We start from the raw sequence: 22,275 nt of genomic DNA, 5'->3' as shown, positions 1-22,275 counted from the left end.
GGAGTTTGGTGAATATGTAGGAATATGAGAATAGACATCAGAAAAACTAGTGGATATGGTGTATTTGGATTTTAAGAAGGCTTTCGAGATGATCCCCGATAGAAGGTTAGTAAGCAACACAAGAGCACATGGGATTGTGGGTAATGGCATGGATTGAGAATTGGCTAATTAACAGAAAGCAGCGAATTGGAACAGGTCATTCTCAGGTTGGCAGGCGGTGACTAATGAGGTATTGAGCTTGAGTTCCAGCTATTCACAAAGTATATCAATGGCTTTGATGGGTGGACCAAATGTAATGTTTTCAGGTTTGCTGATGACATAAAACTAAGTGGAAATGTGAGTTATGAGGAAGATGTGGAGAGACTACAAGAGGATTTAGACTAAGTGAGCAAGAAGATGGTGAATGGAATATAATGTGGAAAAATGTGAAATTATCCACTTTGTTAGGAGAACACAGAAAGACACGGTACTCCTTAAATGGTAAGAGGTTGGCAAGTGATGCCCAAAGGGACCAGAGTGTCCACTGAAAGCTAATATGCAAGCGCAACAAAAAATCAAGAAGGCCAATGGTATGATGGCTTTTATTGCATGACGCTTTTAACATAGGGGTTAAGGATTCTTTCTGCAATTGTACAAAGTATTGGTGAGATTATACCTGGATATTGTGTGCAGTTCTGGTCTGCTTAACTATGGAATTATCAAAGAGGGAATGCAACAAACCTTCTCCAGATTAATCTCTGGGAATGCAGGATTGTCCCATGAGGAGAGATTGAGGATATTGGGTCTTTATTCTCCAGAAGAATGAGGTGATTTAATTGAAGCATACTAAATTCTTACAGGGTTCAACAGGGTAGATGCAGGAAGGATATTTCTTCTGGCTGGGTTCTATAACTAGGAGACATAGTTTCAGAATTAGGATTCAGCTAAGGATGAACTTCTTCATTGAGACGCTGGCAAATCTTGAGAATTTTCTATCCCAGAGGACTGTGGAAGTTCAGCCATTGTTTATATTCAAGACAGAGATTGAAAGAGTTCTAAATACTAAATATTTCAAGGTACGTGGGGATGGTGTGGGGATAGGTGGGAGCAGGGTCAAGGGGCAGAATGGCCTACACCTGCTCCTACTTCTTAAACTGGGTGGGACAATGGCACAGTGGTTAGCATTGCTGCTCCGCAGCACCAGATCCAGCCCTGGGTGACTGTGTGGAGTTTGCATGTTCTCCCCATGTCTGTGTGGGTTTCCTCTGGGTGCCCCTGTTTCCTCCCACAGTCCAAAGATGTGCATGTTAGGTTGACTGGCCATGCTAAATTGTCTCTTGTCATCCAAAGATATGTAGGTTAGGGGGATTAGCAGGATAAATACGTGGGATTATGGGGATAGGGCCTGGGTAAGATGCTCTGCCGGAGAGTCAGTGCAGACTTGACGGGCTGAATTGCCTTCTTCTGCACAGTAGGTATTCTATAATTCCTATGTACTCAGTTGACCAAATACTCTGCAGGTAAGCTTTAACAAAGCGTTTGCCAGTAAGCTGTTTTATGAACACTATGATATTTATTCTGTTTCAGGTGGCAATTCCCTGCAACTTTTGATACAAGCAGTGTTTGAAGGCAGCCAGTGTCTCCAAGGATAGTTATCTTATTTCTTGGAGCCTGGGATAGATAGGGACCATTTTTGCTTTGTGTAATAACTGATATTTATCTTGGTTCTCTCTGACTATGGTTCAGCTCAAGTCCTAACTGGCCTATCTCATGGCTATAAATACTGTCCTGATTGCAGTCCTGCAGCCTGTTTCTTGACATGCCAGCAATTTTCTTTATTATGCTCAGATTTTCCACAATAAAAACACACAGGGTGAGATCTGACTGGTTTCCCATCCAGGTTCTTCTAAAAATGGACGACTCTTATAGTTTATCTTCCCTTCTGTCCTTTTCATGGTGGTTTGTTTCCGTTTCACCCACCTCTTCTCAATTGATCTCTAGATAATAGGTGTTAATAAACCCTGGTTTATTCTGAGTTAGAGGTTTGTAGTTCAGTTCATAATCATCTGCTATGATAGTTATATCTCTGGCTTTTGAAACCAGTTGTTCCCCCATGTGGGTTTTAAGGTTTGTATGAGGGGCACTTTTTGAACTCCTCTCGGAGGATTACTTCCGTCAACTACTCATATTTATGGTCATTTTATGGCACGCATGGCACTCACACCTGCCATGAGTCAGATGAGTTCCAAAATTGTGGGTGGTCCACCTCCAGTGTGGGTTCATAGGCAGTCAGGGTGGCAGCCTGAATCTGTTCATCATTTGCAGACATGTCTGCAGGCAGCATGGAATAAACCTCACAAACAGTGGTTAGCATTGCTGCCTCACAGCTTCAGGAAGCTGGGTACAATTCCCAGCTTGGGTCACTGTCTGTGTGGAGTTTGCACATTCTCCCTGTGTCTGTGTGAGTTTCCTCTGGGTGCTCCTGTTTCCTCTCACAGTCTGAAAGACGTGTTAGTTAGGTTCATTGACCCGAACAGGTGACTAGGGGAATTTCACAGTAAGCCTTACTTGTGACTAATAAATAAACATTAACTTTCCCAATCAGCTAGTCTTGCGTTTGGAGAGTCTGGGTGATGCTGGGAATATTTTAAAGAATCAAAACGTGTTTCTGAGCTAGTGGTAGTTGAATTACCAGCAGTGTTCCCACTAGGTAAAGACAAGTTCTCCCTAAATGCTTCAGTCTCCCTTGGTATCCTATTCTTTTGTGGCCAAAATACTTTACGCAGTTGGAAAGATTACTCCTGTTCTTGTTCCTGGAATATCCTCTCCTCCCTTTCCTTCTGAAACTCTAACTGCAGCCTTTGTTCTTCTAGGTGAATTTTGGCTAAGGTGACCTGGTCTGTTTCAGGTTCTATATTTTCTGCTTGTTCCAGGCCTGGAATGAGGCCAAGATTCTCAGGCAGCATCTTTAACAGCTCAGGCTTCTGTGTTTTATGGTTTTCAGCTGTTCTTTGATTAGGGACACTAATTTCACCCAAGTTAAGGCCTGCTGCTGCATGAATTCATTTACATAGAAATCAGCTATCTTACTTTCCAATGTTAGTATTCACATAGCTTACTGCTGTAAATGCTTTTGTTTTTGTTTCATCAAATTTAACGACTTCTACTTTTCCTTTAAAGTCAGACATGGCTCATTCACTGCAGTGGCTTTAAATCATGGATGCAGCTCCCACTTTGGTTATGGACAGAAAGTATTTGCCCTCTCACTGCCCGGAATCAGAATGTTTTGTATGGTAAGCAATGTGTCCTTTCTTACTCTTATTTTCTTACTAATTCCAATTAAATAATTCAGCAGCAAGTCTTTGTGAGTTTAAAATAAAGCAGGACATTTATTCTCAAACACTTATCCCAAATTAGCACAATGTCTCTCTCACACACACACACACACACATACACACACACAAAGGGTACAGATAAAAACAGTGTACTTTTAGAGATTACAGTTAACTCAGTCCCTGACATCTGATGGTGGATTACCCACATGGCAAGTTTTTGGATGGATTTGATGATTTAAAGTTGAAGTAGGGGGCCTTGTAAAGCAAAGGGTTCATTGCAGGCTGTGAGATTTCGTGTAGTCAAATATCAAGGAAGTTGTTGCTTAGGTGAAATTTGAAACTGGGGCAGGTTAAAAACTATGGCTCCTTGATGACTTGCAGTCAGTTTCAGTGTCTGATTGTCAGATTGGCTGACGATTGATAGTTCTGAAAAGACAAAGATGGCACAGCCTTTCTCTGTGTTCTCCTGCAGCCTGCCAAGTTTCTTCTGGGTCTCGAGATAATAAAGGTTCTCAGTATCAGAATCCAGTTTCAGTCATGTGGTCCATTGCCATTTTCCACATAGATGGATTTCAGCTGGCTATTCATATACCATAGGACATGGATGATATTTCACACGTATGTTGTGGATAACTGGTCTCCATTAGTTTTCCTCTGTTGAATTGCAAACTTGGAGGTATGGCATCTAGCAGCCCATTGACTCTGTGTTTTGAGTAAGCTTCAAACAATAGCAGGAATGAATTCCATAGATAATATTCATTTTGATATGTCCAGTCCAGAGGTATTCAATTTGGAACTTTCCAGAAGCTTGGTTGCCTCTGTTGAATAATCAAAGGTCACTTGGCCCCAAAGCAGCCACCATAATAATTCATCAGTACCAATTTTGAACAAATAAATGACAGCTTAAGAAGCTTCCATGTAAATTAGTCCATGTATATAGTTATGGATATGATATACACTTTACTAGACATGATATTTTACTCACGCATAAGTTGTGTGGAATTTTATCATATGGAGGCGATTTCCCAAAAGTGCTGAATTGGCAGTAAAACTATTCTAGATTGTGCCGTTCTCACCCGAATCTCTGCACTCTGTGCAATGCAAAGGGCCCAGTCACGAATCTCATTACAAACCCGGAGGGGTGGGGCCCAATTGCACCGGAGTTTGACAGTTCTGGAGATCTGTGAATGTGCACTGGCCCCAAACTGTCAAACTCCCGTTTGCTGGCCAGCCCGGGGCCCCTGCAGTACTGCCTGTCCAGATCCCCCCCACAGCCCAATCATGGGCCCAACAATTCCCAGACCAGCCCTGACCCCCCTCCCAATGTCAGGGCACTATGATGCCCAGGCTCCACAACAGCCCAGCAGTGGTGATCCCCCCACCCTCCTCACCCCAGCAGACTCCCCCCCCGCCCCCCCGAGGTTAGATCCCCCCCAGGATCAGACCGCCCCTCCCCAGAGGCAGACCCACCCTGGAGGCGGGCCCCTTTGCTGCCCTCCCTCCGTCCCAGACCAATCCCAATACAGAGTGGCAGTGGGACCCTCCACGCTCACAGATTGCACCCAGGCCCCTCCTACTATAGGCCCTGCCTCTTTGGCAATGCCCGATCTCTGATGGGCAATGCCGTAGTGCCCCCTGGGCAAGGACACTTTGCTGCTTGTGCAGTGCTGGGGGGCATAGGATGGCACTGCCAGGGTGCTCATGCCCAGGGGGCACCACCCTGCCACAGCCCGACGCCCATGGGGAGGCCCTGATTGCCCCCCTTCATTCCAGTAGGGTCTCCCACTAGTTCCCCAAATGTGGGGAGCTAGTCTGAATGCTGCCGGAATGAAGCACTCCTGGCAGGGTGGGAGATTCAATTGGAACCTGAAAGGTTCCAATAATTAACTAATCTACAGATCCAAAATGGATTAAAAAAAGATTTAAATTACTTACCTGCCTTCCCACCGATTTCCAGCACGGTCTAATGGGTGACTGCTCGCCAGCTCTGGGATATGCACGTGTTCCCCACGCATGTGCAAATCCCCGTTCAATGCCACAGATGCATGTCTCCCGGCTGGGCCTGCCAGAAAAGTGGCGGGCGCAGATGGGAGAATCGCAGTGGCACATTAACAGCATTTCCCTCTTCAGCCCTCTCTGTTATTTCTTCAAAAAATCTAGCAGATTATTAAAAACATGATTTGCCCTTAATAAATTGATACAGGATTTCTTTAATTAACCTGCATTTGTCCAAGTGACTTAATTTTGTCCTGAATCTAGAAACATTCCTGCTACTGAAGTTGAACTGATTGGCCGTTTCTGCTTCTGCTTTGGTTATGTCAACATCACAGGCTAACATCTGCATTCCACCAATATTTACATGGCTAGCTCTAGGTAAACCAGATATGATCTGCTGGTATGGTAGTCATGACGGTGAAAATCTTATAAATGGCAATAGTCATTGCAAATTTCAAGTGATGACTCTGTGAATATTTCCTTTAGCAATTTATTCCACTTATAATTGCTGGGTTTATCCTTATGGCCTTTTCTGAAGAAGGCCGTAACATTTGCAGTTTTCCAGTTTAAACAAGACTGGAAAATTATTTCCAGTGCCTCTGCAATTTCCACTGTCACTTCCCTCAGTATCCTTGGATGTATTTCATCTGGTCCTGGTACTTTATCAGCTCTAAGTATGGATCCTCTAATCAATGCCTCTTCCTTATCAATTTTTAACTCTTCAAGTGTCTGAATTACCTTCTCTTTTTTCATGACCTGGAAAGCATTTTCCTTTGTAAAAACAAAGGTGCAGAGTTTACATTTAATACATCAGCAATGCACCCACCCACCCCCACCATCTCCATACATCATTCTCTTTTCTGGTCCCTTATCAGCCTCATTCCTCCTTTTATCACCCTTTTACTATTTGTATGCCTGGGGAAAACTTTGGGATTTCCTTTTACGTGAGCTGCAATCACTTTTCATCCTCTCTCTTTACTTCATTTACTTGCTTTTTCACTTTGCCACTGAACTCTTTACATTCAACCTGGTTTTTGGTTGTAGTATCCACTAATCATAGCACATTTCTTCTTCTTCATCTTAATCTTTATCGCTTTTGTCATCCAGGGAACTGAGGATTTACTTGGCCTACCTTTCCCTTTCATGGAAATACACCTTGACCTTTCCTCTTCTTTAAATGCAGCCCATTATTCAGTTACTGTTTTGCCTGCCAATCTTTGATTCCAATTTATCTGACCCAGATCCACTCTTACCCCACTGATGTTGGCTTTCCCCCAGTTAATTATTCGTACTCTGAATTGTTCCTTGTTCTTTACCATAGCCAACCTAAACTTTATGATATAATGATCATTGTCCCCCTAATTTTCTCCTATTTACACTTAATCCTCTCAACCTGCCTCATTTCTAAGAATCAGGTCAGGCAGTTCCTCATTTGTTGTAGGACTGGAAAGATAGTGCTGTAGAAAATGTTCCTGAACACAATCTAAGAACTCTAACCCCTCTCTGCACTTTCCACTGTTACTATCCCAGCCTGTATGCAGATAACTGAAGTCCCCATTAAAACTACTCCATAATTCTTGCAATTCTGTAATTTTCTTGCAGAGTTGTTTCTCTGTATCTTTCCCACTAGTTGGTGGCCTATAAATTACCTTTTCGTTGTTCCTTAGCTCTAACCAAATAGATTCTGTCCTTCTGGGACACCCTCTCGCTCCAGGACTGCAGTGTTTTCCTTAAATCAATTCTGCACCCCTCTCTCTTCCCTTCCTTTCCAATCTTTTCTGAACTCCTTATATCCAAAGTAAGAAGTCTCACAATGCCAGGTTAAAGTCCAGCAGGTTTATTTGGAAGCATGAGCTTTCAGAGCGCTGCTCCTTCATCAGCTGCATCAACATTTACCTGATGAAGGAGCAGCGCTCCGAAAGCTCATGATTCCAAATAAACCTGTTAGACTTTAACCTTGTGTTGAGAGGCTTCTTACTGTGCCTACCCCAGTCCAATACCTCTATTTTCACTTCATGGCTACCACTGACTCCTTATATCCAGGAGTATTTTACATCCAGTCCAGACCTTCTTTGAGTCAAGTCTCTATTAGTGTCACAGCATCATATTTCCACATAGCATATGAGGTAATGCATTTTGGAAGGTCTAATACAGATAGGAAATATACAGTAAATGGCAGAACCCATAGAAATATTGATAAGCAAAGGAATCTGGGTGTACAGGTACACAGGTCACTGAAAGTGGCAATGCAGGTGGAGAAGGTAGTCAAGAAGGCATATAGCATGCTTGCCAAGGTATTGAGTTTAAAAATTGGTAAGTCAGGTTGTAGCTTTATAGAACCTTAGTTAGGCCGCACTAGCAATATAATGTTCAATTCTGGTCGTCACACTACCAATAGGATGTGGAGGCTTTGGAGAGTGTACAGAAAAGATTTACCAGGATGTTGCCTAGTATGGAGGGCATTAGCTATGAGGAGAGGTTGGAGAAACTTGGTTTGTTCTCACTGGAGCAACGGAGATTGAAGAGAGACCTGATAGAAGTCTACAAGATTATGAGAGGCATGGACAGAGTGGATAGTCAGAAGCTTTTTCCCAGGGTGGAAGAGTCAATTACTAGGGGGCAAAGGTTTAAGGTGTGAGGGGCAAGTTTTAGAAGAGATGTACGAGGCAGATTTTTTACACTGAGAATGGTAGATGCCTGGAATTCGTTGCTGGGGGGGGGCGTTAGTGGAAGCTGATACGATAGTGACTTTTAGGGGTTGTCTTGACAAGTACATGAATGAGATGGGAGTAGAGGGATATGGTCCCCGGAAGTGAAGGGGATTTTAGTTAAGTCGGGCAGCATGGTCAGTGCAGGCTTGGAGGGCCAAAGGGTCTGTTCCTGTGCTGTAATTTTCTTTGTTCTGTAACAATCTGCACCTGCAATTCTCCACTTTTATTTATCACATTCAGTGCATTCACATGAGGTTGGGAACAGAAGTCATGTCTCAAGGTAATTAATGTTCCAATGGATACTAAATCACTATGGATGTTATGCCCACTTCCGCATCCGCCAACAGGCTCTGCACACTGGATATAAATCCAGTACTTAATATTTGTTGTATAGATTGTAATACTGCTGCTATTATTTAGTTCTTTCTTATTAGTTAGCATCTAAGAAGTCCAATACAGAACGTTTGTTGCTTTCCTATGTCAAGGACCATTGCATGATATAACCCAATAGCTCAAATAAATGGACATAGGTTCTCTATTTGATCTCTGGGCATGCTATGAAATTGTCATATAATATTTAGGCTAGTGACAGCACTCCATGAAGCATAAAGAGGTGTCACTTGCGCAAGTAACCTGAGATACAAAAGCTAAAAACAAATAAATCCTACTGTAAAGAATAAAGAAACCAGAAAAGAGAACAATCATTTTCACTCTTCCAGTTATGTACAAACTGAACATCAAGGTTTAACAAAATAAACTTTAAATAAATAAACAATCAATGTCCTATTTTAAAAGAAAGTTTTTCATTTTCTTCACCTGTTTCTTGTCTAAGGTGGAATTGTGACTTATTTTAGAGATAGGGAAGGAGCTCCCTGTTGTAAATGCTGGATTTATTTGAACCTTCCTGTCACTGCCCCTCTGGACTTGCCAAGGTTGGAAATACATTGGGGTGTAGGTTTGGGGGTAATAGGCTTAATGCAATTTTTAAATTTATGCCAATATTCCTATGTTTCAGACTTTACTGCAACCTATTGACATGACATGCAATTTAGATCCGTGCCCTAATTGTGGGTGAATTTTAGCATCTGGTTGTAATCTCAAACTTTAAAAATTATTTTCACTTTGTTTACATGCTTTTGGTGGATCTTAATTTGTCGCTGTATAATACTGGTAAACCCAATATAACAGTGGTCAACAACGATTGGGGAATTTACTTGATGCTCAATAACAGCATGGCAACTTTCAAACCTCAGGCTAGAAGCTATCCATTAGATCCACCCGAGTAAATTGAAAGCGGCTCCCTGCACAAACTTGTGCAATCATGTGCTTTTCAAATTTAGTTTGCTTTGAATGATTACAGCATAGTTAATAAAATATAATCTTTATAACAGAATTGTGAAAACATTATAGATGAGAATTTATTGTTAGTAATTATCATTACTTGAAATTAGTAATATGCTCACAACATATCTGTTTATCAGCTATGAATAGGTACAGAGGATTAGTTAGTACTGTGTTTAGTTTCTCCAGAAATAAGTTAATGAAATTATTATCATTAGATGAAGATAGCTGTGAAAGGAGCCATGGTCAGATGAGGGCTCTGCAATAATGGGAGGGCAACTAGTTAGAGATTTAAAATCAATAACTATTCTTCAGAGATGTCTTATGTTTTTCATTTAATCTTGTCTAATTAAGACAGCTGAAATGCAAATGTTAAATAGTGTGTGGAGGTAGAATTGAAATTACTTTAGTGAATCATCCAATGCTTCAACAGCCTGCTAAGAAATAAGAATGGTTAGGCTAGGTAACACTTTTGAAAGCTTATTAACAGCCCCAATGAACAGCTCTGAACTGATAACAGGCGAATATGAACAATGAGGCCCCTGAAGGCAAGATTACAGGTTGAAGATCATATTCAAGGGAGTTATGAAATAGATCGTGGGAAACAGAATTGGAGGGGATAAGGAAAACAGTTTTGGAGATGCTTTAAGTACATGGCTACGGAGACCCATAAAGGTTGGGTGGTATTGTAGGCATGGGCAATTATATTATAGTTCAGACAAAGAACAGGACATATCTTTGTGCACCTTATACATTTTTTTGTACAACAAGTTATGATCTTCTGCACTTCCTGAAAGAACAGTGGAAACTCATTCAATAGTAATGTTCAAAAATGAATTGGACAAAATAATTACAGCGAACCAAATTACAGAGTCATGGGAATAAAACAGCAAAGTGGATAACTCTAGCGAAGAACTGACACAGCCATGACGCGCCAGTTTGTTTATTTCTATATCATTCGATGATTCAATGATCCTGTGGATAACTATTGTCTAGGACACTGGGAGGACTCCTATCCTCTTTAACTAGTACCACAGGATCTTTTACATCCATGCTGAAGGAAAGTAGAGCTTTGGATTAGCATTTACCTGAAAAATGGGACTTCCAACAATATAGCACTCATTCTGTACTGCACTGAACTAAAGGGACACTTTTACAGGACAATTAATCCTGACAAGATAGCATCAGGGTCTGCCCCGAAAAAGGACATCAAGCGTAAGTTTTGAAGCAAGCTATTGCAATAGGCTGTAAAAAGGAGGACACTCTATACTGGAATCATTCTGACTTCAGCCAAAAACCCCTGGGTAGATTGGAAGACTTCAAGAAGGACAATGAGAAAAGACTGAAAAGAAAAGAGAAAGGACGTTTGGAAATGCCAGCTATCCTGTCTAATCTGAGCTGGCATGGTAGTGTATTTCGTTCTGTCTTAAACTCTGATTAAATTCAGCTTCCATACCATAATGATTGTGATTGACCTGATTGATTGATTAAATAATTGACAACAAGAATTAATTGGGATTAAATAGAAATATAAACAAATTTGTGAATTTAAAATACAACATCATGGTTAGTAGTCAAACTTTAAAAGATATCCATATTGTATTTCCCTGCCCAGCATTTTAACAGAGGCATTGTTGTGTTTCAAGATTTTTAACTTTATGGCTTGAAGAGATTTTACAGAATAGTTCTGATATCAAGAGTTAATTCCCAAATGTCCAACATCAGGAAACACTTCAGCATCGCAAAACCTTGTCTGTCAACCTTGGTCAGTGTAGTGCTGCTCACAGTGCCAAGGTCCCGGGTTCAATTCCAACCTGATGTGACTGTGTGGAGTTCACATTCTCCCCATGCCTGTATGAGTTTCTTCTAGGTGCTCCTTTCCTTCCACAGTCCAAAATTGTCCAGGTTAGGCTGATTGGCCAGGCTAAATTTCCCCTTGGTGTCCCAAGATGTGTATGTTAGTGGGAATTCTGGAGTAAATATGTGGGGTTACAGGGATAGGACCTGAGAGGTATGCTTTGTTGTTACACACTCAATGGGCCAAATGGCTTTTTATACACTCTAAGGATTTTATGATTCTATGAAAAGATTTATGCCCCATTCCAGAGGCTTAAACAAAATCTAGGCTAATAGAGAAAGAATGCTGCACTGTTGGAGGTGCTATCTTTCAGATAAAATGCTAATCCAAGGCTCTGTCTTCCCTCTGTGTGAACGCAAAAGATCTTACATTTAAAGAGGGAGAGAGTCCTCCCAGTTTCCTGGACAATATTTATCATGGTTATACTAGTTCTTTGGTAGAACTATTTATTTTGCTGTTTTTCTCCACAGCCCTGTAATTTGTTTTGCTGTAACTTTTTGTCCAATCCCTTTTGAACATTACTTTTGAATCTGCTTCCATATTCTTTCAGGAAGTGTATTCCAGATCGTAATAGCTATCTGCACAAACAATGTTTTGTCATGTTAGCTTTGTTTTTTTTACTTTTCTTCCAATCACTTTCCATCTATTTACTGAACCTATTGCCACTGGAAAAGATTTCTCTCCATTTATTTTACCAAAACCATTTATGATTTTGAAGACACAATCAAATCTCCTCCTAATCTTCTTTGCATTAATGGCCTTTAGGGAAGGAAGTCTGCCATCCTTACCTGGTCTGATCTACATGTGACTCCAGACCCAGCAATATAGTTAAATGCCCTTTGAAATGGGCAGAAGAAATCATTCAGTTCAAGGATAATTAGGGATGGGCAATAAATGGGGGCCCAGCCAACGACACTAATGATTAAAAAATGAGAAAACCCTACGTTTCTCCGGTCCCCCCAAGTAATTGAAAAGCCTAATCACTAGTGCCAACCTGTAAATCTGCCCTGTATCTCCTCTCTCCAAAGCCTTGGCATCCTTCCTGAAGTGTAGTGTCCAGGATTAAATACAATATTCTAACTGAGACCTAACTGGTGTTTTATTAAAGTTCAGCATAACTTCTTTGCTCTTCTAAGATGTTCATCTTTTACTAAAGCCAATGGTCTCATATGCATTTAGCAACCCTCTCAACTTGTTCCGTCATTTCCAAATATTTACGTGCATATTTCTGCAGGTCTGTTCCTGCATCTCCTTTAAAATTGTATCATTACATTAATTTTGTTTCTTCTCATTCTTCCGACCAAATATGTCACTTCTCTGCAGTAAATTGCATCTGCCAAATGTCTGCCCACCTCACCCATCTACATCCTCCTGAAGTCTGTTGCTATTCTCCTCATTGTTTACTACATTTCTGAGTTTGATATCCTCTGTAAAGCTTCAAATTATGCCCTTTAATGAAATCCAAGTCACAAGTAAGCATTGTAAAGAACAGTGATACCAACATTGGGCAGCACGGTAGCACAGTGGTTAGCACTGCTGCTTTACAGCTCCAGGGACCTGGGTTCGATTCCCAGCTTGGGTCACTGTCTGTATGGAGTTTGCACATTCTCCTCATGTCTGCGTGGGTTTCCTCTGGGTGCTCTGGCCTCTTCCCACAGTCCAAAGATGCATGGGTTATGTCGATTGGCCATGCTAAAATTGTCCCTTAGTGTCCTGAGATGTGTAGGTTAGAGAGATTAGTGGGTAAATATATAGGCATATGGGGTAGGGCCTGGGTGGGATTGTGGTCGGTGCAGACTTGATGGGCTGAATGGTCTCTTTCTGCATTGTAGGATTTCTATAATCTGTTGAACACAATCATATACTTCCCCCCATTATGAAAAACATCCATTCGCTGTTACTTTCTCACCCCTTTTGGTCTTTAATTTTACTAAGGCTATTTATAACAGCTTATTGAATGCTTTAGAAAGTTCATTTATACATCAATCACTTTGCCTTTATCAAACTTTGCTGTCACTTTACTAAAATTACTAAACACAGGAGAGCCAAATAATAAAGGCCCAAGAATATCATGACATTTGTTGTTCATGATTTATTTAAATAATCCAGATGAGATGCTGGTGCCTCTTGCATTTCCGAGCAGTTAGTCCAACAGAAACATGCAATTCAGGGTTTGTAGTGGATGGCTACTAGGTGAAAACCAGAGAAAGGGAGGAAAATGTTGGAAGTACTCTGGAGCCAGGAGAAGCATTCTTCTTTCTCCTGGAGCCACAGTAATAAAGAAAAATGTAATTTGCAGATTTTTTTAGTGGCAGCTGCTGGTTAGGCCATGTCCCGTGAACCTGATTGAATCAGGTCTCGAGGCAGCTCAATTTCTGGTACAGGCTCTCCATCAGACATTTAACCCCTCTTTAATTCATGCAAGGAACCTAATACTTGTTTTAAGCAGCTAACACAGATGCTTGAAAATTTATCACACCCAATTTCTGGTCTGGTTGACATTTTCTAAGCATCTTTGAGGACATTGGTCCCTTTTGTACTTATTCTACAGCTGTGAAACTGATGCAACACACACCAATTTCTACCCCTACACGTGGTTATTTATCACATTGCTGTTTCTGGGACCTTTCTGTCTGCAAATTGTCTTCTTATTTCCACAGTTCAATAATGACTACATTTCAAAAACAGCTTTGACATCCTTTGGGACCTTCTGAAGTGGTGAAGATATTATATCAATGCAATTCTTTCGACAGGCTACTGGGCATATCTGAGAAAGATCTTCTGATGAAGGTTAAAAGCTTTATAGAATTGGATTTTAGCAGTTTATTTAAATGCTGGTCTGGCTGGAACAAAAGAGGGCCAACTGTCATACTATCTTTCAAATCATAATGACACTGCCACAAAAATTATTGTTTAAAACAATGGTTAAGCCATTAATATGTTCCAACAATGACAATAACAATGGTATGCGTCAATAATTGCAGTCAAACAGCAGTTGACCTGCAGAACTCACTCCCAGTTGAGTGTTTGCTGCTTTGATCGACACTTCAAGTAACCAATCCTACGACATATTGGATTGAGGGAAGGTGGGGCAGGGAAGAAGCCAAAGTGCTGGTCTTTCTATTCAACTGTGGAAAAAAATAATCATGTGCTAAGGCGGGGTGGGGGGAGGGGGGGGCGCAGTTATTAATCAGCGACTAAGGTTTTAGACAGAATATATAAGACACTGACAAGAGCTAAATGATTCTTAAAACAAAGTTAATAAGTTAATGAGATAAATGGTTTACAGAGGTATAAATGTAGTAAGAGAATCAAGCAAATAAGTATGATTTTAAATTAATACTGATACTTTAAAAATGTATTTTAAGTATTGTATGAATCTCTGTTCATTCCAGCTAAGAGCAGGTTGCCGAAAGGGATGATGGTGAATGTGAAGAGCTCAGAGCCGAAGGCCAGGGAACCCTAACAGTTAGCAAAATTCATATCTGAAAATCCCTGGTGAGTGAATACATTTTGCTACTTTATGAATAGGGACATTCATTGCCCAGACCTAGAATAGATTTGTACCTGGACACAGGATTACATGTTCATTCAGCTTGGCAGTGAGCCAGTGGGACTGTTCACTTTGACCTCTATGATGAGCATCAATAGGCGAACAAGGAAGTGAGTTCAGCCAAATTGGAAGTTAGTGTCTGGGTTGAAAGGACAAATGAAATATCATTATGCTGAATGGTAAAATGCAATTGGTTGAGGGAAAATGTCTGAGATTATTATTGATATATGTTTATTGAATATAATTGATTTTAAACTAATATAAGGCAGTAATGATCAATAAGAAACTCTATAATTGATCAGTTTTTGATTGTACATATTAAATTCATCAGGGAAGTTCTGCTGCTCTATTCCAAAGCTGCTTAATCCTTTTGGTGATCTCTGAGCAGTTGCTTGTTGTGCTTTTGTTTTAAATAAATGTTGCGTCTTTATGCAGAGACACTTGCCTTGTGAGTTTTACATTGTTTTAAGTTAAAACATAACTGGCCATCTCAAAATACCCACAACACGTGCTCTTCAAGAACAGTTTGTGAGGTAAAGATTTCAAATTTAGAGAAAGAAAGTTTTGCATACTGCTAAATGGATTCAAGAAGAACATTAACCTGTAAGTCTATTTTTCTCACTGATACAGCTAGTGTAATCTGATTTGTTATTTTCTATGCTTTGAGCATTGTTACAAGACAAGTTGATGTTTAATGTATTTGTTTCTCTATTGCATGTGAAGTCACATATGAAAGGTTGGTATCTGTTTCACACAACATTGAAAAATTCTTGTTATAATCCATAAGATTTAGCAGCAGAATTAGGCCATTCAGCTCATCGAGTATGCTGTGCCATTCAATCATGGCTGATTAGTTTCTCAACTCCATTCTCCCACCTTTTCCCCATAACCTTTGATCAAGAACCTATCTATTTCTGTCCAAAATACACTCAACGACCTGACCTCCACAGCCTGCTGTGGCAATGAATTCCATAGATTCACCACCCTCTGGCTGAAGAAGTTCCTGCTCATCTCAGTTCTAAAGGATTGTCCCTTTATTTTGAGGCTGTACCCTCCGATCCTCCGGAGTTGAGGGGGTTGAGCTATGAGGAGAGGCTGAATAAACTAGGCTTGTACTCGTTGGAGTTTAGAAGAATGAGGGGAGATCTCATTGAGATGTATAAGATGATGAATGGGATGGATAGGATAGAGGTGGAGAGACTCTTCCCGCTCAAAAAAAGACAGTAGGACTAGGGGGCACAGCCTCAAGATAAAGGGGGGGCGGTTTAGAACGGAGTTGAGGAGGAACTTCTTCACTCAAAGGGTGGTGAATCTCTGGAATTCTCTGCCCGTTGAAGTGGTGGAGGCTGCCTCGCTAAATAATTTTAAGACGCGGGTTGATGGGTTTTTGATAAGAGAGGGGATTAAGGGTTATGGGGAGAGGGCGGGAAGGTGGAACTGAGCCACGACAGATCAGCCATGATCTTATTGAATGGCGGGGCAGGCTCGAAGGGCTAGATGGCCTACTCCTGCTCCTATTTCTTATGTTCTTATGTTCTAATCTCGCCTACTAATGGAAACGTCTTTCCCACATCCATTCTCTCCAGGCCCTTCAGTAATCTGTATGTTTCAATGAGATCCCTCTCCCCCCATCCTTCCTTCTCCATCCTTCTAAACTCCATCCAGTATGTCCACCTGGGTGACTCTAGCATATGATTAGATAAAGGTGAACTACTGCTATAGGGTTCACTAATGGGAGAACTGGCAACTGAACCTAAAGCAAATCTAATCCAAACCCTGGTATTTTGAGTTAAACAATAATGTCCACCTTGATGGTCAAGAACAATTTCAAGTCTTATGTATTTAAAGCAGAAAATGTTTGAAACGCACAACATACTGACAACACATTTAAAGCATTTTTTAACATTTCTCTTAACTTCAGGTAACTCACCTCCCCACCACTCGACCCTAATTGTAGCCTGTAGCCTTTTCTATCTCTCTTCCCTTCCACACCACCCCAGGAGGAAAAATAAGTTGAAACCAGTTGAAGTCTGAAACTATACCTCCCATTTGAAAGGAAAAAAGAGTTCAAGAATAAGAAAAGGGCAGTGAAGAAAAAATGATAAGGAGCAACAGAGGAAAGAAGAAAGAAAGAGAAGGGCCAGCAGAGGGAGAATCTGCAACATAAAGACTTCAGAGTGGGTAAGGAAGTGACAATTATTCTCTGTTTTACTGGACCCAAAATCATACGAGATTGACTGAGTGTATTTGAATCAGAATGGCATACCTCATGTGCAATTGCATGTATTAAAGTTCTGAGTTGGAAACCTATCACCTATATGATTTATGCAGGTAATTGAATTACAATTACACAGAGATTAATAGTAGGGAACAAAGACAATTGCTTTTATCTTCCGACTATTTAGCTGAAGGAAATTGCTGCTTATCCAAGCAGAATGTCAGACAAGCAGTCTTACAGTACAAAGACAGCGAACAAGTTAAGAGAGGTGCCAGAGAGTTAAGGATGGGTATTATCAGCACGCATGTGGAATCTTATCCCATATCTACAAACAATTTTGGCCAAGAAGCAGAATTAGCTGAAGAAAAGGCAGAGGCTATAAATTGATCCTTGGGACCATTTGCAGCTGACAGCACAAGAGTGGAAAACCATTGCGGAAGAAATCTTGGTCATGGTCAGATCATATGATCAGTGAAAACCTCAAAAAAGCTGTTGAAGGAGGATGATTATAGTTGGCCATGGTAATAGAGGTTAAGGGCAATGCAGTTGAATAGCTAGCATTCTTCAATTTATTTTTATTTTATTTTCCCCGTGGTTTAAACACTGCTTAATATCTGTCGAAGAGTCATCCAGATTTGAAACGTTAGCTGTGTTCTTTCTCCACAGATGCGGTTAGACCTGCTGATATTTTACAGCATTTTCTGTTTCTGTTTCAGGTTCCAGCATCCACAGTAATTTGCTTTTAGCATAATATCTGTCGTTGAGTTAGCTGGTTTGGAGGAGGTATTGTACCTATCACTGAGAAAAAATGATTAGAAGTACTCAAATGGAAAAGATAAGGTTGCTGAAGTGGTTTTAGTATATATCCCACATGCCAGTATGCTCAGTATTCCATATTAACCAGTACACCATTGCTATCATTACAATCACTGTTTAAATGCAGTTTTTCAATAGAAAATGTAATTGGTTAATTGAAGTCATATGTAGCTAATTTTGAAATTTATTTGGCATTTCTATTTGCTCCGTAAAACTATTGTTACTGAAAAAATCCTGGGGACAACTCATCTGCTTCTTTTTCGATACGACTAAGATTCTGATAACACTCCATACCAATCTTTTACATGGCGTAATTCTTCACTTCTACAGCCTGCTTGGAAGAATATTTAACACAATTGAAGTGATGTTTCCTACATGTACTACAATGCCTTTATTTTACTGATATTTTAATTTGATAAATGATACCAATATTTTATTGCCTCTGTTACCTTGAACTTGATAAGAAGTCTCACAACATCAGGTTAAAGTCCAACAGGTTTATTTGGTAGTAAACGCCGCTAGCTTTCGGAGCACTGCTCCTTCGACCTGACGAAAGAGCAGCACTCCGAAAGCTAGTGGCATTTATTACCAAATAAACCTGTTGGACTTTAACCTGGCGTTGTGAGACTTCTTACTGTGTTTACCCCAGTCCAACACCGGCATCTCCACACCTTGAACTTGACCATCCCGATGAACCCTTGCCTGGTTTGCAATGTCTACTCTCAGTAAGGATGAAGTTATCCAAAAATGTCATCTCTAATCAAACTTACGCCAAGTCCCGTTCACCTGTCGTGATTGTCCTTGCTGACCTAAATAGCTTCTATAAAATCAATTTAAAAATTCCCATATAAATAAAGCAAAATAAAGCAGATGTTGGAAACTAAAACAGACAATGCTGGAAAAGCTCAGCAGGTCTGGCAGTATCTGTGGGAAGAGAAACAGAGTTAACATTTTGAGTCCAATATGACTTCTTCAGTGCTCATTTTTGTCTTCAAGTCCCTCCAAAGCCTTGTTCTTCTCTATCTTTCTGATCTTCTTCAGTCCCACAACTGAAGGGCCTTTTCTGCACTGTATGAATATAATTTTATGGCCTTACTCGGATGAGACTGGAAATTCCCACCAAAGGTCAACGGAGATTTCTGTTGTCGGACCGTTGCCCGCACTGATTCCATGGCGAGGACTATTATTCAAGGATATGGGACAAGTGGTAAATTAGTGGTAAATACTGTCAGTGCAGATTCTATGGGCAAAGGGCCTTTTCTGCATGACAACTCTCCAAGATATCTGCTCTTTTCCAGTCTAATCTCCTGAGCACCCCAATTTCATTTTTTTCTGCCATTGGTAGCTGTGTCTTCAATTGCTAAGCCCCTAATCTCTGAAATTCCCTCTTTTGATGCTTCTCTTCCTTCTTTCCCTTCAGGATTTTCCTTAAAACATACTTCTTCGACCAACTACCCTTATGCTTTTGTACATAGTTTTGTGTTTTATAAGACCCATCTGAAACATTTGCAATATTTTGTTATGCTACATAAACATAACTTGCTGTTGCACTTACCTTACTGAAATTTATTTAATTCAAATCATTCCAACATATGTATCTTTCCATAGATACATAAATTCCCACTCCCCAACTTGCATTGGTAATTAGAGTCTTTCAAGCTGAATTAAGATAACACTTTTTTAAAACCTTACTTTACTTTGCAGGTGGATTCATATTTAAATTTATCAGCATCCCTGTACACGGGCATGTAATGCAAAATATGCCTCCTGGTAATTCATGCACTGAAAAAATGTTCCTGGTGGCACTTTCACATAACACAAACATTAGCCCAATGACACATTCACCCACCACCAAGATGCGCAATGATGAATTCATGCAAACAGCACAAAGAAACTCCCAACAAGCTCTTCATGTATTGCAGGATGATACTTATTAGCCCTTGAACTTATTTTTTTCCCCACAACTTCTGTTTGTACCACAAGTGCAAAAACTACTGTACTAATATAATAACTAGTGAGTCAGCTTCTGGGATCAGGTTGTTCAAGCTGACTATGGCAGGAATTCCTTGTTTTCTATTGATTGTAGGTTTATTTCCCAGGATTATCAAAGAGTATTAGAACAGTTTTAATGTCCTAAATGAAAAAACTCACACTGAAGGGCTCTCTTACAAGAATTTATGAGGTGCTGTCTCAATGTGAGCAGTGCTATTACCTTGATCTAAAGCCAATTCACTATTGTGTTCAGCATACAATTAAACATAAGAGAGGAATTTCCAAACATGATTTCTCAATGCTACAAAGTGACAACCATCATATCAGCAAATTTCTCCACTCTATATACAACCTGCAATCTGGTCCATTTATCTATTTGAGAACATTTAACACACCTGACTATACTGAATGTGAAATATAATCGAATAATTAATGGAAAGTTAACACAGCAACTCTCAAAGTGTAAGTTTCCCTATTTCATTAACTGCTGTCATTAAACTAGTAAACTTTTCATATACTTTCCCTAACTAACTGATTTACATGTTTTCATATTTTACACAGATACAGGACAACAGCTGGAAGGGTGCCCATTTCATTCCACAATTATATCCTCAAATTTGATTCATCCAAACTGTCCGTTAGGTAAAGCGATTTTAATAAGCAATTTCTTATTACCATCATTATATGACAGTGCAGATAAATCACTGTGTAAGCATTTTAAGCTAATAATTATCTTTTGATATTCCAATAAACACAATGTTAATATATTAGGAGGGCTGTCTGAACAGCTATCATGAGTTAATACTTTAAAAGGTAAACTTCATGCATTCCAGCTGCACCAGAACCTTGTGGCTGCTCTGATGATCTTTCTAATATGTTAGCACCACACTCTTCTCTGTAACAGTCTACCAGGAACAGGGAGAGATATTTGAGCGTGGCTCACAAAGTTCAGTAAAATTAGAGTTCTAGTGAATGAAAGAAAATAATTGACTTGTTCTCTACACCATAAACACTAACTTCTGAATTTTAGAGAAACAAGTACCTAGATTATTGAACAGCAAGTTGGGAATGAAACCCTATAAACATGGGGATGGACTTGAAGTCATTTTTTAAAAATCTATACAGCTATTGTTTTATTCTGGTTGATAAAAACCACTGAGTTTCTGCAACACGTCATTTAGCTGCAAGGATGCGTCCAAAGATGCACCTCTTTAAGCATGAGCTCCTTCAGTGTTCTCATTGCTACTTGAGTACTGCAGGTTAACCCTAGTGTCCAATACTGTTCCCGAGCGACTTACATCCTTAGAAGTATCACCAACTTCCCGTTCAGTTTTACAATTAGCACATTTTACCCTCAATTTAGTCGAGTACTGCTTTGAAACCGTCGATTATGGAGAAGTGTGTTTTTCAGATAAACAATTTCGTGACTAAAAAGGAAGCGAGAAAAGCCCTCCCGATTTTTCTCACAACCCTTGTCTACAAATGAAGCAATGACCCCCCCCACCCCCGTCCGCGGTGTGTGCAGGGTTCGAAGCAATCTCGTCAATCCGGTAAAACTCGGCATAAAGCAGCAGCATCAGCATCGAGATGTGAGGCGGGGAGGGGGGAGGTGGTGGAAATGAAATGAATTAAATAAATCACTGTCTTTGGAAACGACAATCTTCCCAACAAATAAAACAATGAACGTTAGGTTTCACCTTTAATTTAGTATTAGGGTAGCGCAGTGACTTCCTCGGTGCGGTATTGTTAGACAGTGCGGCTTGACTAAGATCCTCCAACACTTCGATGATATCGTCAAGCACGCACCTCTTGTCGCTGTTCCGCAACATACAAATATGAGAGAAAGAATAACTGAAGCCCGAGCCGTTGACTCGCATCTCCAGCACGGCTCTGTGCATCTGCAAAATCTGATCCGCTCTCTCCAAGATATCAGCCCCCGATAGGGAGGTAAGTACCACCCGGCCGTATCTGCCCGGGGTATGCAGGTCCGAGTACAGGTTGTTCTTGGACTGGTTGATGGAGAAAAGACTGTTCACCAGGGTCCTCTCGATCTTGGCCAGGCTGTGCTTGGGCGCCACCAGCAACTCCAGGTCAGTTTCACGCTGAAATTTATTAAGGAAGGTCGCCCCGAACAGAATGGACAGGACGGAGGGGACTGTCAGGAAAAAGACGGGATGCCTGCTCACGAATAATCCCAACCAGTAGAAACATCCCTTCAGCCCTGAGTGCACGACTTGTGGCAGCATCCTCCTCCAGCTCTTGCAGATCCCCCAGACCTGGATCTTCCTTCCTGTAAAGCTCATCTGACATCTGGCTTTGCCCCGTTTACATGTTATTCCACACCAATCCCTTTTGGGTCTTACCCTGGAAACACTGCAGCAATTTGCACCAGACGGCCAACTATTGATCATTCAGGGCTTTTTCCTCTCTCTCTCTCTCTCTGCTAAAGGCCAGCCCTCGTTTCGCCATTGAGCGGT

General features: G+C 40.7%; 1 protein-coding gene across 1 annotated transcript in view; it reads right to left on the bottom strand.

Moving 5' to 3' along the window:
* Positions 1 to 22,044, bottom strand: part of ptchd4 (patched domain containing 4) — an 81,874-nt gene extending 59,830 nt beyond the window's left edge. The window contains exon 1 of the mRNA XM_080193285.1: positions 21,496 to 22,044. Coding sequence (XP_080049411.1) covers positions 21,496 to 22,044 — 549 coding nt within the window. The remainder of the gene's footprint in view (positions 1 to 21,495) is intronic.
* Positions 22,045 to 22,275: the final 231 nt, after the last annotated feature.

This window comes from Carcharhinus amblyrhynchos, chromosome 7 (assembly GCF_965287045.1).
Source record: "Carcharhinus amblyrhynchos chromosome 7, sCarAmb.v2.hapA, whole genome shotgun sequence".
NCBI lineage: Eukaryota > Metazoa > Chordata > Chondrichthyes > Carcharhiniformes > Carcharhinidae > Carcharhinus > Carcharhinus amblyrhynchos.
The sequence above is the reverse complement of the archived record's forward strand: the minus strand, read 5'-3'. Positions and strand labels throughout refer to the sequence as shown.